General features: G+C 43.7%; 1 protein-coding gene across 4 annotated transcripts in view; it reads left to right on the top strand.

The window, feature by feature from the left end:
• Positions 1–22,418, top strand: part of LOC126488637 (utrophin-like) — a 164,943-nt gene that overhangs the window by 5,449 nt on the left and 137,076 nt on the right. For all 4 annotated transcript variants that reach the window (XM_050122251.1, XM_050122254.1, XM_050122253.1 and 1 more), the window contains exon 2: positions 2,178–2,348. In XM_050122251.1, coding sequence (XP_049978208.1) covers positions 2,270–2,348 — 79 coding nt within the window. In that variant the 5' untranslated portion in view covers positions 2,178–2,269. The remainder of the gene's footprint in view (positions 1–2,177; positions 2,349–22,418) is intronic.

Below are 22,418 nucleotides of genomic sequence, written 5' to 3'. Positions count from 1 at the left end.
AGCAACTTAGACTCAGCAAATACAAATGGCATTCATTATGTCTTCCTCTTTGTCCAACACTCTCGGTGTTTCCCAACCCAGTGGATGGACAGTCTAGCCACTTCTGGATTGCCCAGTGCCAACGGAGTCACTCAGCATCCTAGTGTTCTGTGTTCTAACGCCCGGGCTGTTCCTAAGTCTTATTGATTTCTTTATTTAATATCCTGTGTATCCACTCATTTTCCCTCTGTTGAGGGAATCTGTTGAGGCCACAATCACATACTGCCTGTACTATTAGTACTGTTAGAGCAGAAAGGCTAGCATAATAGATACCCAGCTGCTCTTGCTTTTTTTATAGTATTGACTTCCTCTTCCTGTGTGTGTCTATAGATACACATATACATTCAATGCACATGTAGAAATGCATAGGCATTGAAGATATTGTCACATTTCATCATATGTCTCCTACAATGGAAGATAGTCTCCTGCCTGACAACACTATTAATTAGTCCTGGGGTTAAGATGGGTATAATAAGAATGCCTAAAATAAACTCTGTAATGTTTCCTTTGAGAATTCTGAATTCAATCCAGGGTTGTATTTGGTGGTTAGGTCTCTTTAGTTTTAGTCTTGTTTAATATATGGAGTACCCTTTTATGCAGGTAGTTTTGGTTTGAGTGACATTGAGTCTCTCTCTCTCTCTCTCTCTCTATATNGTATATGTATATATACACACACACACGTGTGTGTGTGTGTGTGTGAGTTTGGAGGCCAGAGACTGGCATAGTGAGTCTCCTGGTATTTCCATTTTACTTTCTGAGACAGGATGGATCTCTTGCTGAACCTGGACTCACTGATTGGCTCTGATCTTCCTGTTTCCAGCTTCTAGTGATGGGATTACTGGCACATGCCACATACCTGCCTTTTTTTTATGTGGGGGGTTGAAGTTGGGTCCTCATGCCTCGCAGCAAGTTCTTTACCCATGGGACCACGTTCTTTCCCCCTAGTCCGTTTGTTTTGGCCCCTCTCCCCATTTGTCCACGATAAGCCTCATGATTGAGATTTTGGCAGGGTAGGTGCACCGTGTTTCCCATCATACCACCTAATGCCTGTTGAGGCTTTTGTGGTGTTTGCTCACTGGTCAAGGTTGGGATCGTTTTCCTCTAACAGAGTAGCACCACACACATTCCAGACACAGAGAAGAGCCGAAACTTTCCGTTATACCTCTCCTTACTCACACGACCTCAGTTCTCGGACGAGCGCACTGCTCCGACCTGCTGTCATCCTCACGGGTTCCCACACGTTCCTCTGGCCTACTGACAAGCCGCCACCAATGTCAACAGGCTTATGTCACCGCTCCGATCCTCATCGTCCTTAGACAGGTCTCAAAACCGCCCTAGGAGTCTCTGTTCTCACCTCCCTTCTCCACCTATTCGCAGACGTGCTTCCTCTCGGCTGTCTACCGTCCAAAGGCACTGACGTCAGCCCTCCCAGCCCTTGGTGGTGCATCTACTTCATAGGCCAAGCTCTTCTTTTTTCCTACTTCCCGTTTTGGCTAATTAACGTCTTCCTTTCCTTGAAGACTCCGCTTAAATGTCATTTCTTCAAGAAAGCCTTCTCAGTGGCCCTGGGCAGGTCGGGTTTGTTCACTTTATGCCTTTATTACTTTATGTTTCTCTTTTGTACGGTTGCCGACTATCAAGGTTGTAATGAAATCATTCATTATATAATGAATCGCTTAGTGTCTGTGAGGCTTAGTGTATGTTAGGCTCCTCCTGGAAGAAGCTGTGTCAACTCCCCATGGCTGGGTCCAGTGCCTCATATGGTAGATGCTCAGTAAGTCTTTACCGGTTACTGTATATAACCTATATTAGAATATATGGGGTTGGGAGATGACTCAGTGGTTAGCACCCATGCAGATGCCTGGCAGATGCAGCAACACTTTTGTGATTCCAGGATGTGGCATGTGGATTCAGAAGATCTCTGGGGTTTACCAAAAGACTCTGCCTTAATGCAAAAGGTAAAGGTGGAGAGCATCATTTGAGGCAGACACCCAACGCAAAGCTCTGGCCTCCACATGCACACACGTACATGCGTGCCCATCCCTTTCACATGTGAACACACAGACATATACCAGCAAGGAAAAAAATAGGAAATACATTTATTCATTTCTAGTCAATCCTTTCTCTTTTCCTTTTAGGTATTCATGCCAAGCTGGACCACTATTTGGAGTTGACAGTCTGCAGAAGAAGATTTGGGACAGCCTCTGGATTACATTGAAACTCAGCCAAGATGGCCAAGTATGGGGACCTTGAAGCCAGGCCTGATGATGGGCAGAATGAATTCAGTGATATCATTAAGTCCAGATCCGGTGAGTGGTGGGAGCTTCCGCTGTGGATCTTTCTGTGGGGAATGTGTGGAAGACAGCGATTTCCTAGCTTGTTTTGCCTTGTTCTTGTGAGGCAGACTTCTCCTGACAAGCTTCACGCTGCCCAGTGACCGTCCTTCTGTCAAAGGCCACATCCCATCTCTGTGTGGCCTCTCTTACTTTCTCAGCCTTCTTTTGTTGCCGTGTGTGTGGAGCATTACTGGAGACAGTGCTGCCTGCGGCCCAATACTGCTCGGTTATGATGTCAATAGGATGTACAAACATAGTCGGACATTTTCCCTTATTTCCTGACAACAGAGCGGGATCACGTGATCAGAGTAGTGAATAATCCCGTGATCAGAGAAGTGAGTACCCTAGTTTCTGGCAGGAAGACCTTGTGGTGGGCTCCATTATCGTATGCCCACCTACCATGCTGCTCTCGGAGGCCAGGGCTGGAATGTGACCTCTTTCCTTTTTTGAAATGTCCACTTCACAAGGCAGTTTCCCCCACTTGATCAAATCAGCCAGACTAAGACAGACCAATGATTTTCATGTGATCATTTGGATTGGAGGTCTTTGGATGCCACCCTTCCCCCACCCAGCTTATTATTATATAACTGCTGCTTCTCAATTCTGGTTCTTCAAATGAATCAGCTGGGGAGTTGTTTTTTTTTTTTTCTTTTTACAAATGCAGATGTGTTGGCTCCACTCCAAACCCACTGAATGAAAATTTCTGTTATTTTTTTTTTTTTAAAGCTTCAAATGTGATTCTGAGACAGGCTCAAAGTGGAGATTTTTGTTTGTTTGTTTGTTTGTTTGTTTAAGCAAGCAGGGCCTTCTGAGTGCTTCAGATTATATAGAACTCTGTTCCTGGCCATGAACATTGTCCTTTAGTAACTCCATTATCATAAACATTATATCTGGCGTCACTCTTACAACAACCACAGCAACAAATGGAGCTCAAAGATGATTTTTGCAGTGAGAAATGTCCTTGTGCTCTGGCAAGAGCGTATTACTGATTTGGAAACTACCAAAATCTGTGCACCGACTGTGATCTCACTAGGAGATGCGTTGCCCTTCACGACGCCAGCAGTGCTGCCGTGGGAAAGCGTCTGGATGTTGCAGACTTGGCTGTGATTATGCAGTGACGGTTGTAGCTTTAGGAATCTTGGGAAGGTGCCGCTGGCAAGTCCTGTGGTGTATGCACTATAAAGGGTACTCTGAGGAGGTTGTGTTCCCCTAAATTTCATTCCAGGGGTACAGAACTCGTATTTAGAAACATGTACAGTAACGGGAAAGTGGAAGAGAGACAGTCAAGTATCTCTGCATGTCCCATAGTTGTCTATGAATTGTGAAGACGAATGAGTCTCAGTTTTGCTCTAACCCAACCTCTGTGACATTAAGACCTTGGATTTGGGGATAGGGAGGTGTCTCCATGGATAAAGCTATTGCCACAGAAGCCTGATGACCTGAGTTCAATCCTCAGAACCCTGGGAAATAGAGGTAGAAGGAGAGAACTCTCTCAAAGGACCTTGTCCTCTTCCGTATGATGTGCACAGTGGCATGTATGTGCACACACATGTACAATAATAATAAATAGATAGATAAAAAAGCCTAGGACATTTATCACTGGTTCTGGCTTTGTCCACTAGAGAACAGTTATTAGATACAAAATTGAACTTCTAGAGTATATGCTGAGTGTCCACACTTCCATACTGTTCCTTCAGTTTTAAATGACTGTTTATGAAGGCTAACAAGGCTTATTCATACTGCTGGGGTCTAATTTGTTATGGTGTATCCTTTCTGGTACTAAGGGTTGATTGTGTTAAAAAAAAATATTACTCATTTGTGTGTGCATGGAGGTAGGGTAGCCATCCATGCCACGGCAGGCCTGTGAAGGCCAGAGGACAACTTTGGGTGTCCGTTTTCCCCTTCCACACTGTCCGTTCAGATCAAATTCAGGTTGGTTGCTTGTTGAGTCTTGCTGACCCAGTGTATTGCTTTTTCGAGAAGGACATATCAATTTGTTGAGTAATTCTGTTTGTAGAGTTTCTTCCTAGGCAGTAGATATAAATGTACATTTCAGTTGATTGCAGTACTGTTTATAATAGGAAAAAAAAGGGAAATACCATAAAAATCCAGCTTGGGCATGAGTTGGATCGTTGTTGCCTAAAGTGTTTAGAAATGATCACCAGCTATAAGGTTGTTACTATTTTCTTTAAAACCCATGTTCATAGTCAAGTAACTCTGGAAATAGCAGCGAACTTACTGTTTCTTTCCTGGGATGGAACAGCTGCGTGGAGTTCACAGAACCCCAGTAGAGATAATTAAGTTAGAGCACATGACTAAAGTAGATATTTTTTCATACATGGTGATGTTGATGTGTGTGTGTGTGTGCACGAGTGTGTATAAATGTTATAAACATGGAAGATGCCATTGATAAGTGATTGTGATACAGGTAGCTATTGATGTGAGAAGTCTCTTTTAAAAGATTGCTGGTGGGAGCTGGGTGATGGGCTCAGTGGTTGAGAGCACTTGTTGAGGTTGCGGGGGACCTGGATTCATTCCCAGCATCCTTATAGTGGTGGCTCACAACCATCTGCAACTCCAGTCCCAGGGTAGGGGATGCTCTCTTCTGACCCCTGAGGACACCAGGCACACACACACAGTGCACATACGTACCCACAGGCAAAGCACTTATACACATAAAATGAAAAAATAAATAAGTCTAAAATAATCTGCTGGCCATGTGGCACCCCTGTTATCTTATCACATGGGGGGCCGCGACAGGAGGATTTGGGGTTTGAGGCTACCTGGGCTACCTTATAATATTTTGCTCCCCCCAAAGAAATAATAAGAACAAAAAAGAAGATGTGGAATTCTCTTGGTATTTGGGATAATTCTTTTCTTACTGTCCACATGTGTTTTCCAAAGCTGCTTGATGGGGCTGTATTATTTAGGTTTGGACATTTTTAAAAACCCTAATATTACATGCAGTGTTTTAATGCCAGTGTTATGACTGTGTCCTCTTCCCCCTTTGGTGGCACCTACTTCAAAACACGATGAAAATTTAGCTTCTGCATAGCTGAGATATGAATCACATTCCTTTGGCTAGATTATGTTGCAAAAGCTGGCAGATAAATTTGGATTTGAATGATCCTGTGAGTCATCTTGCTTTCTGGAAGGCACGTTCTCCATTTGTGCTTAGGGCAAATGCTTAGTATACAGTGGTATTATCTCAGGGTACGCCAAAGTTTACAAATTATCAAGAGACTTTTAGAAATCTAGATGAAATAATAGGAGTGCACTATGCAGTGAAACACGTTTGAAGCTCCTTATTGGATATGTTCCATGCTATTTCCTTCCTTCCTTCCTTCCTTCCTTCCTTCCTTCCTTCCTTCCTTCCTTCCTTCCTTCCTTTCTTCCTTATTTTCAGTTTTTAAGAAGGTATATTTGCTTGGCACCTGTTGCTTGTGTATAATCTCAGCATTTGGAAGGTAGAGAAAAAAGGATCAGAAGTTCAAGGCCAGCCTTTGCTCAAAAAAAAAAAAAAAAAAAAAAAACAAAACAAAACAAAACAAAAACCAAAAAAAAAACAAAAAACAAAAAAACAAACCAAAAACCAACCAAAACTAGAAAAAGCTCAAGCATGGTGGCTCATGCCTGTAATCATACTAATTGGGAGCCAGCCTGGACAGTTTAGTGAAATTTTATTTCAGGGAAACACCCCCACCTCCTACAAAGGAATATTTTCCTATTAGAGAATTAAAAAGCTGAAATCAAATTGAGAATGTTATACATGCACATAATATGTTTTGGTCAAATCCACCCCAATCCCATCCCCTGCAATTCCTCACCTCTGCCTACAATTTTCTTCTAATTTCATGAACTCTTAAATTTTCCCATCTCTGTGTGTGTGTCTTATGTTTTGCTTTGTTTTTTTTTGGAGACAGAATGTGGTGGCTACTTTTGTGTCAGCTTGACACAGGCTGCAGTCGTCTGAAAGGAGGGAACCTCAACTGAGAAATGCCTCCATAAAATCCAGCTTTAGGGCATTTTCTTCATTAGTGACTGATGGAGGAGGGCGCTGCCCCTTGAGAGTGGTGCCATCCCTCAGTTCTACAAGAAAGCAGACTGAACAAACCATGAAGAGCAAGCCAGTAAGCAGCTCCCTTCCATGGCATTTGCGTCAGCTCCTGCCTCCAGGATCCTGTCCTGTTTGAGTTCTTGTCCTGACTTCCTTTAATGATATGGAAGTCCAAGTCAAATAAACCCTTTCCTCCCCAACTTGCTTTTGGTCATGGCGTTTCATCACAGCAATAGTAACCCTAACTAAGACATAAAGTCTGACTATGTAACCTTGGCTGGCCTGAAATTTACTATGTAGGTTAGGTTGGCCTCAAACTCAGAGATATTCACCTCCTTCTGTCTCCTGAGTGCTGGGATCAAAAGCATGTGCCACCATACCCACCTTTATTTTTTATTTATTTATTTTTTTTTTTTTTTGAATTTTCAAGACAGGGTTTCTCCGTAGCTTTTGGTTCCTGTCCTGGAACTAGCTCTTGTAGACCAGGCTGGCCTCAAACTCACCGAGATCCGAGTGCTGCTGGGATTAAAGGCATGCTGCCAGGCCCGCCACCTTTTTTTTTTTTTTGGTTAGGAAAATCCACTTCATTTTTATTTTTTTTCTCTTGTTAGGTTTATTTCCAGATATATTTTTTGAGGCTATTGTGAGTAGGAGTGTCCATAACCTCTTTCTCTGTATTTTTTTTTAAATTTATTTATTTATTTGAGACTATCGTAAGACCTATTTTGGTCAGATTCACTACCGTCTCAAACTCCTCCCAGATCTACCCTTCTTTCCCTACCCACCCAAATTTGTGTCCTTCTCCTTCTCTTCTTCTTTTCCTTTTCCTTCTCCTCCGTCTCCTCCTCCTTCTTCTTCAAATGCTTTGAATCTAGTTTGTGTTTTCCATATACTCTTGAGTGGTTATCCACCAGGGTGGCTTCGTTGACCCACAGGGATGTGGTGGTCTGAATGACAATGGCCCCTATAGGCTCATATATGTTTGAATACTTGGTCCCTAGTTGTGGAAACTGCTTGTGCCCATGTCAACAACACACATCCACTCAGGACTTTACTCACTCCTTACGACTAAGTTATCAAAGGTGAGTCCTGAAATCGTTGAAAGAACAAAAGCCGCACATGCTTTGTGATTGCAGGGCATTTGCCTGAGATATGAGCAATGCCTAGAAAGGAACTTGAGGGCTGTGGCTGTGGGTCACTTTGTAGAGCACTGGTCTAGTGTGCAAGAGACCCTGAGGTCTGTCCCTGGGAACACATAATCTAGTTGTGGGGGCTCACACCTGTAATCCCAGTGCTCAGAAAGTGGACACAGGAGGATCAGAAGTTCAGGGTATTCCGAAGCTTGTCCGTCTGTACTGCATGAAACCCTGTCCCAATACCCAGCAAACCAAACAACCCCCACAAACCCATAAGAAACAAAACAGAAAAAAGGAACAGGACTAGAAAGCATTTGTTATCTACTGGGCTAGGATTTGGAGTTGCTGACAGTCGGCTGCTAAAGCACTTGTAATAATGACAGCCTAATCTATATAAGTTGGAAAGCTTAACAGGTTTATAAAGATTTTAAGACAGTAGACCAAGAATAATTTTTAGGTGAAGGACATTACTGCTGGAGTGTGTGGCTTATGAACATCTCTTTGGAACATCATGAAATATGAAATAATAGGCTGGACATGGACACAGATGCACATATGCACACACACACACACACACACACACACACACACACACACTCCCAGCACTCAGGAGGCAGAGGTTGGAGATCTCTGTGAATTCCAGGCATAGTGAGTTCAGGTCAGCTAGCACTACAAAATGAGACCCTGTCTCAGAAAACAAAGAAATAATGATAGCAACGTGGTTCTGGTTGCATATAAAATTGAAGACCATCTTGACTGCTGTTGCAGTCAGTCAGTGACTAACATTTATTAAAGTGTGTGCTGATGGAGAAACCAACACCATTGTCAGTGCTGAGAGCTTTACAGAGCTCCTTGAGAAGGGCAGACTCACAGCCTCGGATAGCATGCCATCGGACCACAGTGAGACTGAAATATGTGAGACCCTGTTTCCAGACTAAAAGTGTCAGTCCTTAGAGTGTTTGCTGCTCTTCCAGAGGACCCGCCTTTGCTTATCAGCACCCATCTCAGGCGGCTCTCTACTGCCTGTAACTCTAGCTCTAGGTATCTAACACTCTCCTCTGGCCTCAGTGGGCACCACTGCACATACATGTACATATATATATATATATATATATGCAAAAAGAATCATTAAACAAAATAAAAAGCATAAATAAAGAAACTCAAGTGTGACAGCTTTATCATTTTCCTTTACCTCCTGTGATTTTTTTTTTAAGACAGGGTCTCACTGTGTAGCCCTTGCTGTCCTGGAACTCCCTATGTAGACCAGGTTGGTCTGATCACAGAGATCTGCCAGCCTTGCCTCCCAAAGCCTAGGTTCTGGGACTAAAGGCCTGGCCACCACCTCCTCTGTTCTTATCTTATCCTGGGTTCTAATTGTTAAGGAAATTAGAGTTTGTACTAGGCTGATGCTAATTCCCTCTTTGTATATTTAGCATCTTACCTTACCGTACACAGACTGTGAGCAGACACTAGGGTAAGAGGTTTTTGTCTTTACAGTTGGTCTTTCATCAACAGCACTCCAAAGCCACACGGAAGTCATTATTTCAGTAGGACCCACCCAGGTGCTTTGGCACACACCACTTTTCTCTGTCATTGTCTGGTTCCCTGTCATTCTGCTCTAGGCTTAAACATAGCCTTCATTGAGTGACCTTCTCTGTTGACTTTGGGAAGTTCTGGTTGTCCCCTCCCCCCACCCCACACACCTTTTCTTTCTGTATTTATTCGAGAAGAGGGCTTACTTTATGCCTTAGTCCACCCTCAACCTTATGATCCTCCCTCCTGTCTCAGCCTCCCAAGTGCTGGGGTGACAGGTGTGCACACCACACCCCGCTGAGTCACCCGGTCCCATATCACTGCATGTGAGGTCTCTGTGTTCTCCTTCTCACTATCTGGTGCTTTGTTGGCATTATGCCCTTGTTAAACTCCGTGTCAGTGGGGAAACCAATACACCTCTGGCACCAAGCCCAGTGCTCGTTCGATTACAGCTGAGTCATAAGTACTTACCCAGTGGAAAGGGTTCCACGGCTTAGAAAGACAGGAGCTGGGATTTGAACTCAGGTTCAGATCGGACTGGCAGAACCCTGAGTCTGAACTCTGAATCGTCTTCGTGTTTAGAAGGCACTTTATCCCGTGGCTGCTTACAGGGTCATTATTTTGTGCCCAAATCTGTTCCTTGCAGATTTGCCCAGTGGTAACTGTGTGCATATGTCCTTTCTGTCTCTTCCTTACCGCCTACTGAGGGTGACCCTGGGCTCAAATCTGGAGCTGCTTTGGTTGGCTCCCTGGTGGCATCGGAGCCCACATAAGAGATAGGACCTGCTGCTCCTTGGCCTGCCTGCGGCTTTAGTTCTCTTCTGTCATTCTCTTCCGGAGTTGACAAAGGGGAAAATATTGGAGGACAGACAGTCCTTGGGGTGCAAGATGAGAGACTGATACTCTGCTCTGACGTGGATTCTCTTTCTCTCTTTCTCTGATGGCTGTTCAAGGCTTTTAACTGGCTGGCAAAAGAGGTAGGATTTCAGATGCGCTGACATTTGGCACAGGGTAGGCCCTGCCTGAGCTGATGCTCAGGGAGGTAACTGTGCTGTGGGAAGAGCAGTTTGGGATGTGGGGGAGGGCAGAAGAGCCCATGAAACAAAAAGAAAGCAAATTTCTTTCCTGATGGCTAAACCTTATTACACTGTAGCAAGCTTACTGAAAATGTGCCATGTGATGTCTGGGGTCCATTCGAGTTGCCCAACCAGGTCCAGTGTGAGGAAAAGGATGAGGTTGGCTTTCTCTGTTAATGTTTCAGAATGCTTTCTTCAGACAACACAGTGACTGAGTTGGATTTAGGTCTGCGTTAAAGTGGTTTTTTGTTTGTTTGTTTGTTTGTTTACATTTAAAGTAGTATCTGTGAAGGATTTTTCACCACAGTTTAAGGGACTATGAGAAACAGTTCATTGCTCTTCTGAAAGTTTTCCTTAGCTGGAATACCTACCCCTGCTTCGAAGGAAGTCTTTCAGCAGTGTTGTTTCTTCCCATTAGCCCTTAGGACTCGTGGTAGGGGACACACGGGGACCCCATTGTAAACTCAAGTCTGTTAGAGGACAGCAATCCTTGTACTGGGCAAAAGTCTTGCCGGTGTTGTCCCCTCATGAGACCGAGGAAGAGGAATCACAAGACTTGTCTGTGCCAATAGGATTTTCATGAATTGGGTCTGTGGCTGGGAAAAGCTGTCGTGGGGCTTGGTTCGTGACTGGAAATTGTGAATGGCTGGGAGCTAATCTAACAGGCCGTGTGTTCATTATATTGACAGGATGGAAAACTCAATTTGATTGAACCTTATTTGAACCCAGAGGTTTGAATTAGATGCTGATATGACGACTTTCCTGGGGACAAGGCAACATGCATGATCATGCTGGCAGTTGCAAACGCTAGTTAAAGTTTAATCTAAGGCAAGGAGAATGGGATGCAGGTGGCTAGATTCCCTCTGCTCATAGACCATGTGGGGAAACAAGCATTTACTATGCTGTTGTTTTGATATTTATTGTTTTAGGGTGGAACAGTAGTTGGAACGTGAGCCCATCTGAGTTCTTGTGTATGTATGTGCAGGTGTGTGCGAATTCATAAGGTTCAAAGGCCAACCTCGGGTGCTGTGTCTCGGGGGCTGTCAACATTTTTCTTTGTTTAAGATGATCTCTCCCTGGACTGGAGCTCTGGCTGGCTCCTGGTAGCCTGGCTGGCCATTGAGCTCCAGGGAGCCACCTGTCCCCATTTCTTCACCTCTGGAATTGTAAACATGCAATTGTACCTGGCATGGTTTGGGGCCTGGAGGTGTGGAGCCACATCTCGAGTCTGGGCAGGCAGAAGGATAGACAGGGAGCATATAGTCTGGCCCCAGCTGAGTGCTGGCTTCCCTGGGTATCCGCTCAGGTTTTTGGGGTCAAAACTCAAGTCCAAATGCTTGCAAGGCAAGGCATTTAGTGACTGAGCAACAGTATAACGTAGATGAACTCCAGTTGGTGGCTTGCGGACCCAGCCTTCTAAGCCGGTTTCTTTCCTTCTCATCTTTGCTTCCAACGCTCTCAGGTTCACACTTGTTAGTGTCCCCTCGGAGTCCTCTGCTCTTTGTGCTTGTGTCTTTGAATGATCAAATCTCTAAGGTTTGTTTCTGTCCCATGGGCTGCTTTAGCAGAGGCTGGCTTGTGTGGCGTGGCTCACGCGTGAATTGTCCTCTGCTCGAGTGCCAGCTGTGATTCTGGCACGGTGTGTTTTGCCTCTTACTAGTTTTGCAAACTCAAGTTTTGTGATATATNGCTCTAACAACACATCTCAATATATATCTGTTCTAGTGTATGTGTGTGTGCCCATGTAGATAGAGGTCAGAAGACACCTTGTGGGAATTGGTTTTCTCCTCTCACCAGATAGAAATCTGGTGATCAGATTCGTGCATGGTAAGGGCCTTCACCGGCTGAGTCATCTTGTTAGCTAGGAAATCTAATTTCATATATATATATTCTCAATATGTATAAAATATTATATGTATATTTAAATATATTATATAAATACATTAAATGCATATTCAAATATTCACATACATATATAAATATACATATGCACACACATATATGCATATATATGAAGTCAGTCTGTCAAAGCTGTGTAGCTCCATGACACAACAAAAACAAGAGTAGCCTGCCATGTATGCGTGTGTTCACATGAACTTTCTTTAAATGTGCAGCTGGCTAGGGATCCTTATTTGTCCAGTTCAGTCATTATAACCTATCTTCTGTTACAAAATCTCTTTCCCCATTCCAAAGAATAATACCCTGGTTGGGTATGGTAGTTCATGCCTTTTATTCTAGCATTCAGGAGGCAGAGGCAGGTGGATCTCCTTAAGTTTGAGACCAGCCTGGACTACATAGCGACTTTCAGGTCATCCAGGGCCACACAGTAAGACTCTGTCTTAACAACAACAACAACAACAACAACAACAACAAAGAGGCTAAATATTTACAGTAGAGGAATCTAGCTAGAAACATAAAAATAGGACCTGGTACTTGGTATATCTTCAGTGATGAAGCCTGGGATGGACAGCCTTGTTTGCTGATCTTTCAGAAGCAGTAGGGAAATTCTCTGCATATAATTTAAATGGTTTTGTTTTCTTCCTAAGGTTTTGCTCTATAATATTTATGTGAAGAAAATTATAAAGGAAAGATATATTTTTGAGACTGATCTACCCTGTCAAGGCTGCCCGTGAATCACATTATTTCAAGTTAATTCTGTAATTACATAGATTTATGGTTGTACTTTGATTTTCGAACACTGGGCTTCAAGCTCCAGGCTGTGTGTCAGAGTGGCCCTCATGGATTCTGACTCAGGATTTTCCACAAGCCTCGAGGGTTTTTCCTTCCTAGCTTTCGGCTTAGCCAGTGAAAGGCAGGCTCAGCCTTAAAGTGAGAGTGGCTGGAATTCCCGGGAGCCAGGAGAGTGAGTCAAATGCTGTTTACTTTCACTTAGAAACATTTCCTGGTAAATACTTTCAAAAGGTAATGGTTTTCATAATATTGGACTTTAATTTTTTTTGATGCCTCATGATTTGGAGTTTGCGCTGTGCTGAGGAAGTAAATCATGGCAAAGTGGGTCACCAGGTGGTGGCGAATGTTGCTTTGCATTCCTGTGGCATTTGGACTAGAACGTCCCACCCAAATACTGAGTGTCAGTGTGTGGTTTCTTCATCTGCTCCTTAGTCACACTTCAGAGTAGTTTGCCACTTCTTCTGGAAACCTCACAGCCCGCCCTGAACTCCTTCCTTTTGCCCGAGTGCCTGAGCATGGAGTGCTCTGGTCACTTCCTTGTGAAAACTTAATATGGCTTCTTCTTCTTCCTCTTCCTCTTCCTCTTCCTTTTCCTCTTCCTCTTCCCCTTCCCCTCCTTCTCCTCCTCCCCCTCCCCCTCTTCCTTTTCCTCCTTTTTCTTTCTTCTTCTTTTGTTTAGACATGGTCTCACTAATTGTGGTTGTCCTGGAAATTGCTTTGTAGACTAGGTTGGCCTCAGACTCACAGAGGTCCTTCTGCCTCTGCCTTCCAAGTTCTGGGATTTGTGTTGTGCACCTCTGTGCCTGGTTGTTTGGCTGACTGCCTCTTCCACCCCTTCTCCTTTTCTTTTTGAAGGTTTCATGTAGCCTGGGCTCTCCAAAGTACTGAGATGACAGATATACACCAACATGCCTGTTTATATAGGACTGGGAATCTTACCCAGGGCTTCATGTGTGTGAGGCAAGCACTCTATCAAGTACATCTCCAACCCCTTGCTATATCTACTATATATACTTTCTAAGACATTATTTCCTCGCGTTCATGATCTGTGCAGTGTTCCCGAATTTCTTTATGCTCTGAGAGAAATGCTGTGCATGCATTCCTGCCCTGATTTTTAAAGTCTGAGTAGGTGATGCTCAGCACTTCCGCTGACCATATCTGCTCCCTTTGAAATGAATCTGCCTCTCATTCTTTTAAGACCAGTGAATTTTCAAAGAGGGTCGTTTGCCTATCAAAGGATGATTAACTCGAGTTATAAGGGGACAGGACAGGCGGCTTCAGCAGTTAAAAGCTGTCCTGGGTTTGATTTCTAGCACCCACATGGAGGCTCACAACCACCTGTAACTCCAGACCTAGGCAAACCAATACCCTTGTCTGGCCTTCATGGGTATGGCATGACCATAGTGCACGGATACACATGCAGGCAAAAACACCCATACACATAGGATAAAAATAAAGGAAAAGAGGAGGAGAGGGAGGAGAAGGAATTCAATGGATCACAACCATGGTAGCATGTTCTATAGGGATTTACAAGAACATCCCAGAGGCTTTTTAATATCCTTATGTTTAGAGAACCCAACATAAACAAAACCAAACCAAACGCCAAATTTCTTGTAGACCCCCTGCAGGAATAATGCTGAGCTGGACTTTTTAACCTCTTTGAACGTTTCAGAAGGAATGTCAGCTCTTCTTTGAGAAGGCAACCATCAAGGGCCTTTAAGATAGTAATTTTCAGGCAGTGGTGATGCACATTTTTAATCCCAGCACTAGGGAGGCAGAGGCAGCTGGAACTCTGCGAGTTCGAGGACAGCCAGGGATGTTACACAGAGGAACTCTATCTTGAAAAACTGAAACCAAAACAAACAAACAAAGAATGAATTTTGCCCGGTGGTGGTGGCCCACGCCTTTAATGCCAGTACTTGGGAGGCAGAGGTGGGCCCATCTCTGTGAGTTCGAGGCCAGCCTGGTCTACAAGAGCTAGTTCCAGGACAGGCTTTGGCTACACAGAGAAACCCTTTCTCAAAAAACTTTAAAAAAAAAAGAAAGAAAGAAAGAAAGAAAGAAAGAAAGAAAGAAAGAAAAGAAAAGTCAAGATAGTAATTGCTTTGTCTTTGTGTGGAATTCTAGCATGCACCCCAAAATTTAATGGGAGCTGTTTCCTGGGCAGTTTCAGACAGATAAGCCAAAGAGGACCCTGGGTAGGGCCTGAGTGGCTTGCTGCCGATTTGTGCCAGAACAGAGAATTTTGTTCAGACGTCAGCTGCATTGAGAGTGGGTTGCCTTTTAACAATCCATTTAGGAAAAACCATATTTAGATTTACTTAAAACAAGAGACCACAAAATGGAGCCAATAAAATCTATCCCAAACAGACTTAAAAGCAAAGTTGGGTTCCGAGTGGTACAGGATCCAGTTGTCAGTGGATTGTTGTCTATGGCCTCCTGTGAAATGATACTGCCTTTGGAAATTTACAATGTAAATATTGAGTCAGAGCCGAGAGGAGGTTGCTGAATTTACTTAGTCCGGAAGATCCCCAGCCGTACCCTCCAAGCCTAGCTTACAGTGAGCTCGCGGATCCAGCTCTACCAGTGTTCTGGTTTTCTTGTCTCCGTGGAGTTTCTGCAACTCTCTAAAGCAGTGGTTCTCATCCCGTGGGTCGCGGTCGCTTGGAGGGGGGGGGGGTCACATATTAGATATCCTGCATCTCAGATACTTACACTACAATTCATAACAATAGCAAAATCACAGTTCTGAAGTCGCAATGAAATTAATTTTATGGCTAGGGGGTCACCACAACATGAGGAACTGTGTCAAAGGATTGCAGCATTAGGGAGGTTGAGAGCCTGGTTTAGAGGATAGCATACGCAGAATGTAGACACAGAAAGACAGCAAAGTTCGTTTTTGCCAGTTTGACACAAAGCCAGACATATCTAGGAAAAGGGGATCTCCCTGAGCAAGCCCCGGAGAGCAAGCTAGTGAGCAGCGTCCCTCCACGACACTGCTTCCATTCCTGCCCTCATGTTTCTGCTTTCAGTTCCTGCCCTGGCTACCCTTCATAAAGGAAGCTGAAATAAACCCTCTCCTCCCTGAGTTGCTGTTGGCCATGGTGTTTATCAAAGCAACAGAAAACCAACTAGAGCTGAAGGGTCTATGTTTTCAAATATGCTGCCACTGCTTAGTGCTATAGCATGGGATGTGCTAGACCCTTAATTATAGAACTTCCGTTTCAATACCGCTCATGTAGAAAACTCACAGTGGATTATTTTAACTTACATATGCATTTTCAAGACACACAAGCTGTGATAAGTTATGCTTCCTCTCTGACTCTGAATTATTGGGCAGATCCTATCCTGGGACTCCTGGCATCAAAGGCCAGAGAGAGGGCAACAGGTATGTGTGTATACGTTATATGTGTGTGTGTGTGTGTGTGTGTGTGTGTGTGTGTGTATGTGGATGTGAGCATGCACAAGCCCACAGATATACTGAGACCAGAGAAGAACATCAGGTGTCCTCTCTGTCTCTCTCTCTCTCTCCTTTATTCTTTGGAGGGAAAGTATCTCTTTGAATATGGAGCTTTGCCAACGGGTAGAAAACTCAAAGAATCCTTTTGTCTCTACCCCAAAAGTGCTGTAGTTCCAGGTAATAGCACATGGCCACGCTTCGCTTTTTGCTTGGGTGTTTGTTAGGATTTGAACTCAGATCCTTAGGCAAGCACTCTTACCCACTGAGGTATCTTCTTAGACCCCAAGGGCATTTATATTTAAAGGAGGCACATAGGGAGGTCTGCAAACATCTTCCCTTCCCTTTTCCTTCCTTCCTTCCTTCCTTCCTTCCTTCCTTCCTTCCTTCCTTCCTTCCTTCCTTCCTTTTTTTCTTTTCTTTTTTTTTTTTTTTAAGACAGGATTTCTCTGTAGCTTTGGAACCTATCCTGGAACTAGCTCTTGTAGACTAAGCTGGCCTCGAACTCACAGAGATGAGCCTGCCTCTGCCTCCCAAGTGCTGTGATTAAAGGCATGTGCCACCACGACCCGGCCTCCCTCCACTTCTTTAAGGGAATTTTTCATTTCCACTATAAGGACCTCAATCACTTTCAAAAAGTTATCTAGAAGCCGGGCCGTGGTGGCACACGCCTTTAATCCCAGCACTCGGGAGGCAGAGGCAGGAGGATCTCTGTGAGTTTGAGGCCAGCCTGGTCTACAAGAGCTAGTTCCAGGACAGGAACCAAAAGCTACGGAGAAACCCTGTCTCGAAAAATAAAAAAAAAAAAAAAGTTATCCAAGTTGTTTTCCTCTGCATCATCTGTGTTGGGATCCCAGGTCTTATTGTTGTTGTTGCAGAGGCTTGGCTGTTCTGTGAAGACCACCCTCGATCCTCTTCTGCCTAACTAGTGGACGTTTTCCTTCTCTCCCACCATTCAGTTTTGAAGTTTCACCCTTCAAATGTTAGGATGTGTCAGAACATGTTCGGCCCTCTAGTCCCTGTTCCTGATTCCACCGTTCTCTCTTGCTTCCCCTGTGTGTCTATGACTCCTGTGGCCTTTGAATTTGCTTTCCTCTTTTGATTCTTTGATGCCGGCCTTTAGCAGGATCCCTACATACCGTGAGTGCTCAGCAGAGCCATCCGAGGCTCCTCATTGGTTTATAAACACTAGACCTTCTTGTATGCATACTTTCCATTGTTGTTGCTCAGCAATGGCTGCTGCCCAGCCATCATGGTTAGGGTCTGGGCTCAGAGTTCAGTAAGGCACAGCTTCCCATTTAATGTGTCTTTTGGCTTGTTGGGGTGAAAAATGAAAATTGGTATCCTCCAATAAGAACTAGATGATGTGAAAGGTGGCAGGAACATGGAAGGAGGAAGGCCAAGTTCTTGCCTGGGTAAGGTGAGGCGGGTCTGGGTACCAGAGGACCCTAATAAAGGCGAGTTGGGATGGGCTTGAAGAAGGCATAGGAGGAAGCCATGTGGACAGTGGGCAAAGCACATTCCAGGTGGTCGACAAGGAACAATGTATTTTAAGTCTGTAGCTGGTAGTTGATTATGGCTGGGGTAAGGGGGATGGAAAAGTGGACATGGGGGCCAATACAGGATTTTGGTTAGGTCCCTGTATCACCATGTACTGTTTGTCTGAGCGCTAATTTGGCTGGCAGTGTGGATGACAGATTTAGACGGACGCAGTATTGGAGGGAAGCAGCAAGCAATTAGGAGTTTTGAAAATGGTTGATGTTACCGGTTGTTTTTGACTCTTTTAGGGGCCCCGCCACCTAGATCCCAAATGAATACGCATGGAGGCTTATGTTTATTTGCAGATCTTAGCTTGGCTTGTTTCTTGCCAGCTTCTCCTAAATTATCCTGTCTACCTTTTGTCTCTGGGCTTTTACCATTTCTCTACTTCTGTATATCTTTTCTTTCCTTCTTACTCCATGTCTGGCTGTGTAGCTGTGTGGCTGGCCCCTTCTTTTCTTGATCGTCTTTTCTTGTTCCTCAACCCTCTCTTTCCAGATTTCTCCTTCTGTTTATTCTTTCAGTCTGCCAGCCCTGTCTATCCTTTCTTCTGCCTTGCTATTGGTTGTTCAGCTCTTTATTAGACCAATCAGGTGTTTTAGACAGGGAAAACAATACAGAGTTGTTTTACAGAGTTGAACAAATGCAACAAATGAATGCACCATATTTTTCATCATTAAATATTCATCATATAAACAAATGTAACACATCTTAAAATAATATTTTATAACATGCTGAGGTTAGAGATGATGGAGATGTTGGCGGTGATTAAGGAGGTGATGGTAAGGGAATGGGTTTGAGTATGGTCAGTTGGGAACCACAAGCAGAAGGCCTCAACATACATAAAGGCTCCAGTATAAATGCCACCTTTATGGAATGAGCTTTATTTTAATTGATTCTAGTCAATTAATGTGAAGATCCAAAGTTGATGTTGGGTATATTCTTTGATCAATCCTTACTTTATTTATCACGGCAGGGTCTCTTGCTGAACCTGAAATTTGCCAGTTCTTGCTGGTCTAGTGAGTCAGTTCATCTTGGACATCCTCTCTCTCTGTGTCCTGAGTGCCGGGATTACAGGTAGCCACCATGCCTGTCCCTTTTTACATGAACTCTTGGGATCAGATTCTATCCTTCATTTTTTTTAATATCTGTTTTCTGAAATGGGATCTTGCTATGTGTCTAGGCTGCCTTCAAATTCATGGTCCTCCTGCTTCAACCGCCTGGATGCTAAACTCATGGAATTGTCCACCAGGCCTGGCTTATACATAATTTTAAATTAAATTAAGTTCCAGTGGTATTGTCTTAGGGTTTCTATTGCTGTGATGACCAAAGAGCAAGTTGAGGAGGAAAGGGTTTATTTGGCTCACACTTCAGCATTGTTGAAGGGAAGGATCCAGGAGGCAGGAGCTGATGCAGAGACCACGGAGGGGAGCTGATTATTGCTTTGCTTTCACTGGACTGCTCAGCCTGCTTTAGTATAGGACCCAGAAGCACCTGCCCAGGGATGGCACTACCCGCCATATGCTGGGCCTTCTCTCAGTGATCACCAAATGAGAAAATGCCTGACAGCTGGATCTCATCAGGGCATTTCCTCACCCGAGGCTCCTTCCTCTCTGATGACTGTAGCTTGTGTCAAGTTGATACACAAAATCAGTCAGGACAGATATTTGTATCCTTTTTTTTTCTGTCTGTATTCCAGAAGACAGGATAAACATTAGGACAAAGCAGATAAATTGAGGAGTTTACTGATACAACATAGAGCAAGAGTTCTTTTCTTTGTAAAGATAGCAAAGAAAGAACATTAATGTCATTTTAAAGTGAGAATAATCATCTTGGGCAATTGAAAGAAAAATCTGTAGGCAAAAAAAAAAAAAAGCCTGGAAAACTATTTCAGTTCAACTTTAATTGAAGACTAGGGGCGTTTAATGTGATGCTCCTCAGATAATGTCATCCTCTGTTACCAATGTCAGCTTCAGCGGAGACGATGAAGTAAATGCAAATTAAAAATAAATCGAGAGCAGATGTTGAAAAATACCTTTCATTTAGGGAATAATTAAGCAGTGGAAAGGTCACTGGAGTTTAGTCAATAAAGCTGGGATGCGCTGAAGTCATAATTATCCAGCTAACAGATGCCTTCTGTCTGTGGTGCTCTGCTGGGGAGCATTCGGGAATGGTAACAGGAGGAGGCTGCTGCTATCTTGTTGGATGGAAAGTTCCATCTTCCAGAGTCTTCTAATCCGTCAGTTAACTTGAATGTCGACTGTGTGAACTGCCATCACAGGGATTGTGCATTAACTTCGAAGCAAAACAGAGAACCCCCTTCCAAAGTTCTTGTAGGCATTATGGACCGTGTACTGCAGATACCTATGGCTTTGGGTTGACAAAATAGATAGCATTTTGTCACCTTGATCTTGCTATGTGTCAGGTGCTTAGATCCCGTACAGGGCAACAAAGGCAACTCGTAGAAGGAAGAGTTTACTGGGGCTCACAGTTCCAGAGGGTTCGAGTCTCTGACTATGGATCATGTTGGGGAGCATGGCAGCAGATAGGCATGATACTGCAGGTCTAGCTGAACCCTTCTTTTTGGGGGGTGATGGGATGGGAGGGAAAGTAGGAAAGAACTAATTGGGAATGACCTGGGCTTTAGAAATCTTAAAACCCTCCCTGAGTGCCAAATCTCCATCAACAAGACCACACCTCCTAATCCTTCCCAAATGGTTCCACCAACTGGGAAGCACATTGATAATATTATTGAGGGAGCTGGAGAGTGATGGCTTCCCAGTTAATAGCATGCACTGCCTTCACAGAGGACCCAAATTCTGTCCCCAGCACCCACATGGGGTGGCTCATAACCATTTGTAACTCCAGGTCTATCTAGGAGATCTGATGTCCTCCTCTGGTCTCTGAGAGCAACTACACTTACTGTGTACAAACCCCTTTGCACACACACACCTACGTACATAATTTAAAGAACATTTTTGAAGCTTCTTCTAGAATTTTGCCTATTTTATTTCTTTCATACTTTCTGAAGTTTTAGATTGACCATAGAATGAGCATCAGAGAGATGGAAGACCCTGGAAGGTGAGGAGTTGAGAGGTTTGCGAGTGTGTTACTGACCCCAGGGTCAGAGGAAGCTGTTTTGCAGATAAAATGTAGTTAATCTTAGGCAGCGGAGATGGCTCGCTTAGTATGAGGACCAGAGTTTAGATTCCTAGTACCCATTTAAAAGCTAGGGACAATAGCATGTCCATCTGTGATGAAAGCTAGGCAGAGTAGCTTGTGTATCTGTGACTCCTGTGCTGCAGTCGGGGCCATTCTCAATGAGCAGTTGTTCTTCCTCTAATCAGTGAGCTGTAGGATCCGTGAAGACTCTCTCTTCATTTGACAGTGACCTCTAGCCTCTCTCCCCCCTCTCTCTTTCTCTCTTTCTCATACACAGACACACACACACAGATGCATAAATATGTGGTTAAGTTAATTGTAGGGTTGAGGAGAGCAGAGCTTGGCAATAAATGTTTGCAGTATATAGTTATTTTTTTTGGGGGGGGAGGGGAGGTGATGGTTTGGAGGCAGGGTTTCTCTGTGTAGCCCTGGTTGTCCTAGAACTCACTCTGTAGACCAGGCTGGTCTTGAACTCAGAGATCGTCCTGCCTCTGCCTCCTGAGTTCTGGGATTAACTGCAAGTGACACCATTATCTTGCTATATGCATGTATGTATGTATGTATGTATGTATGTATGTATATACACAAAATACTCTGGCTTTTGCATATTTTTTGGGGAAAAATATTCACAGTTCTGATAAATATTCTTTTTTAAAAATAGTTTTATTACTTTGCTTGTTTATTTAGTGTGTGTTTGCAAACATGTATGCCATATTACAAATGTGGAGGTGAAAAGGCAACTTTTGGGGCTTAGTTCTTTCCTACTTGTAGATCTGGGGGATCAAGCTCAGGTTGTCAGGCTGGGTGCCATGTGCCTTTAGTCATTGGGCCATCTCTCTGATTGCTGATTATATTTTTCAAGGAGATCTATGATCCATCAAGAAGTTAAGTTTTAAATGGAAAGACATAAGGTGTAATTAGGGTTCTGTGTTCATGGTACTTCTCTCTTTTCTGATGGAGTCTTGAAAAACCAAAACAAACAAAACCAATCAAATAAAAAACAATGGCAGTCCGGTACTCAGCCGTGAATTCTTTGGCTCATGTCCTTGCTGCTAAAGTGCAGGGCTTTACTTTAGCCTGGGTCGCCCCAGAGCCAGCCAGTTGCTGCCTTGCTCAGATTAGGGTGAGCAGACACAAAGTTTGAAGGACAGAATTTGTGATATTGTTTGACCCAGTTTTGCATATAATGAATTTTTATTTGTTGACAAATCACTCCCTTTTGCTAAAAGTGGCAAATAATCAGACATAAATTACTAATTAACAGTCTGGTTCAGGCTTTAGTTATTTATGTTTCAATTGATGAAACTTGTACTGTGTCGGGTTCTATAGAGCAGGTATCAAAAATATTTTATTTATTTTTTTCTCTGATGTCAAAGGGAATGTCTTCATAAA

The sequence above is a fragment of the Alexandromys fortis genome, unplaced genomic scaffold (assembly GCF_014885135.2).
Source record: "Alexandromys fortis isolate MF-2015 unplaced genomic scaffold, M_Fortis_MF-2015_v1.1 scaffold_215, whole genome shotgun sequence".
Lineage (NCBI taxonomy): Eukaryota > Metazoa > Chordata > Mammalia > Rodentia > Cricetidae > Alexandromys > Alexandromys fortis.
This window is presented reverse-complemented; position numbering and strand designations above follow the sequence as displayed.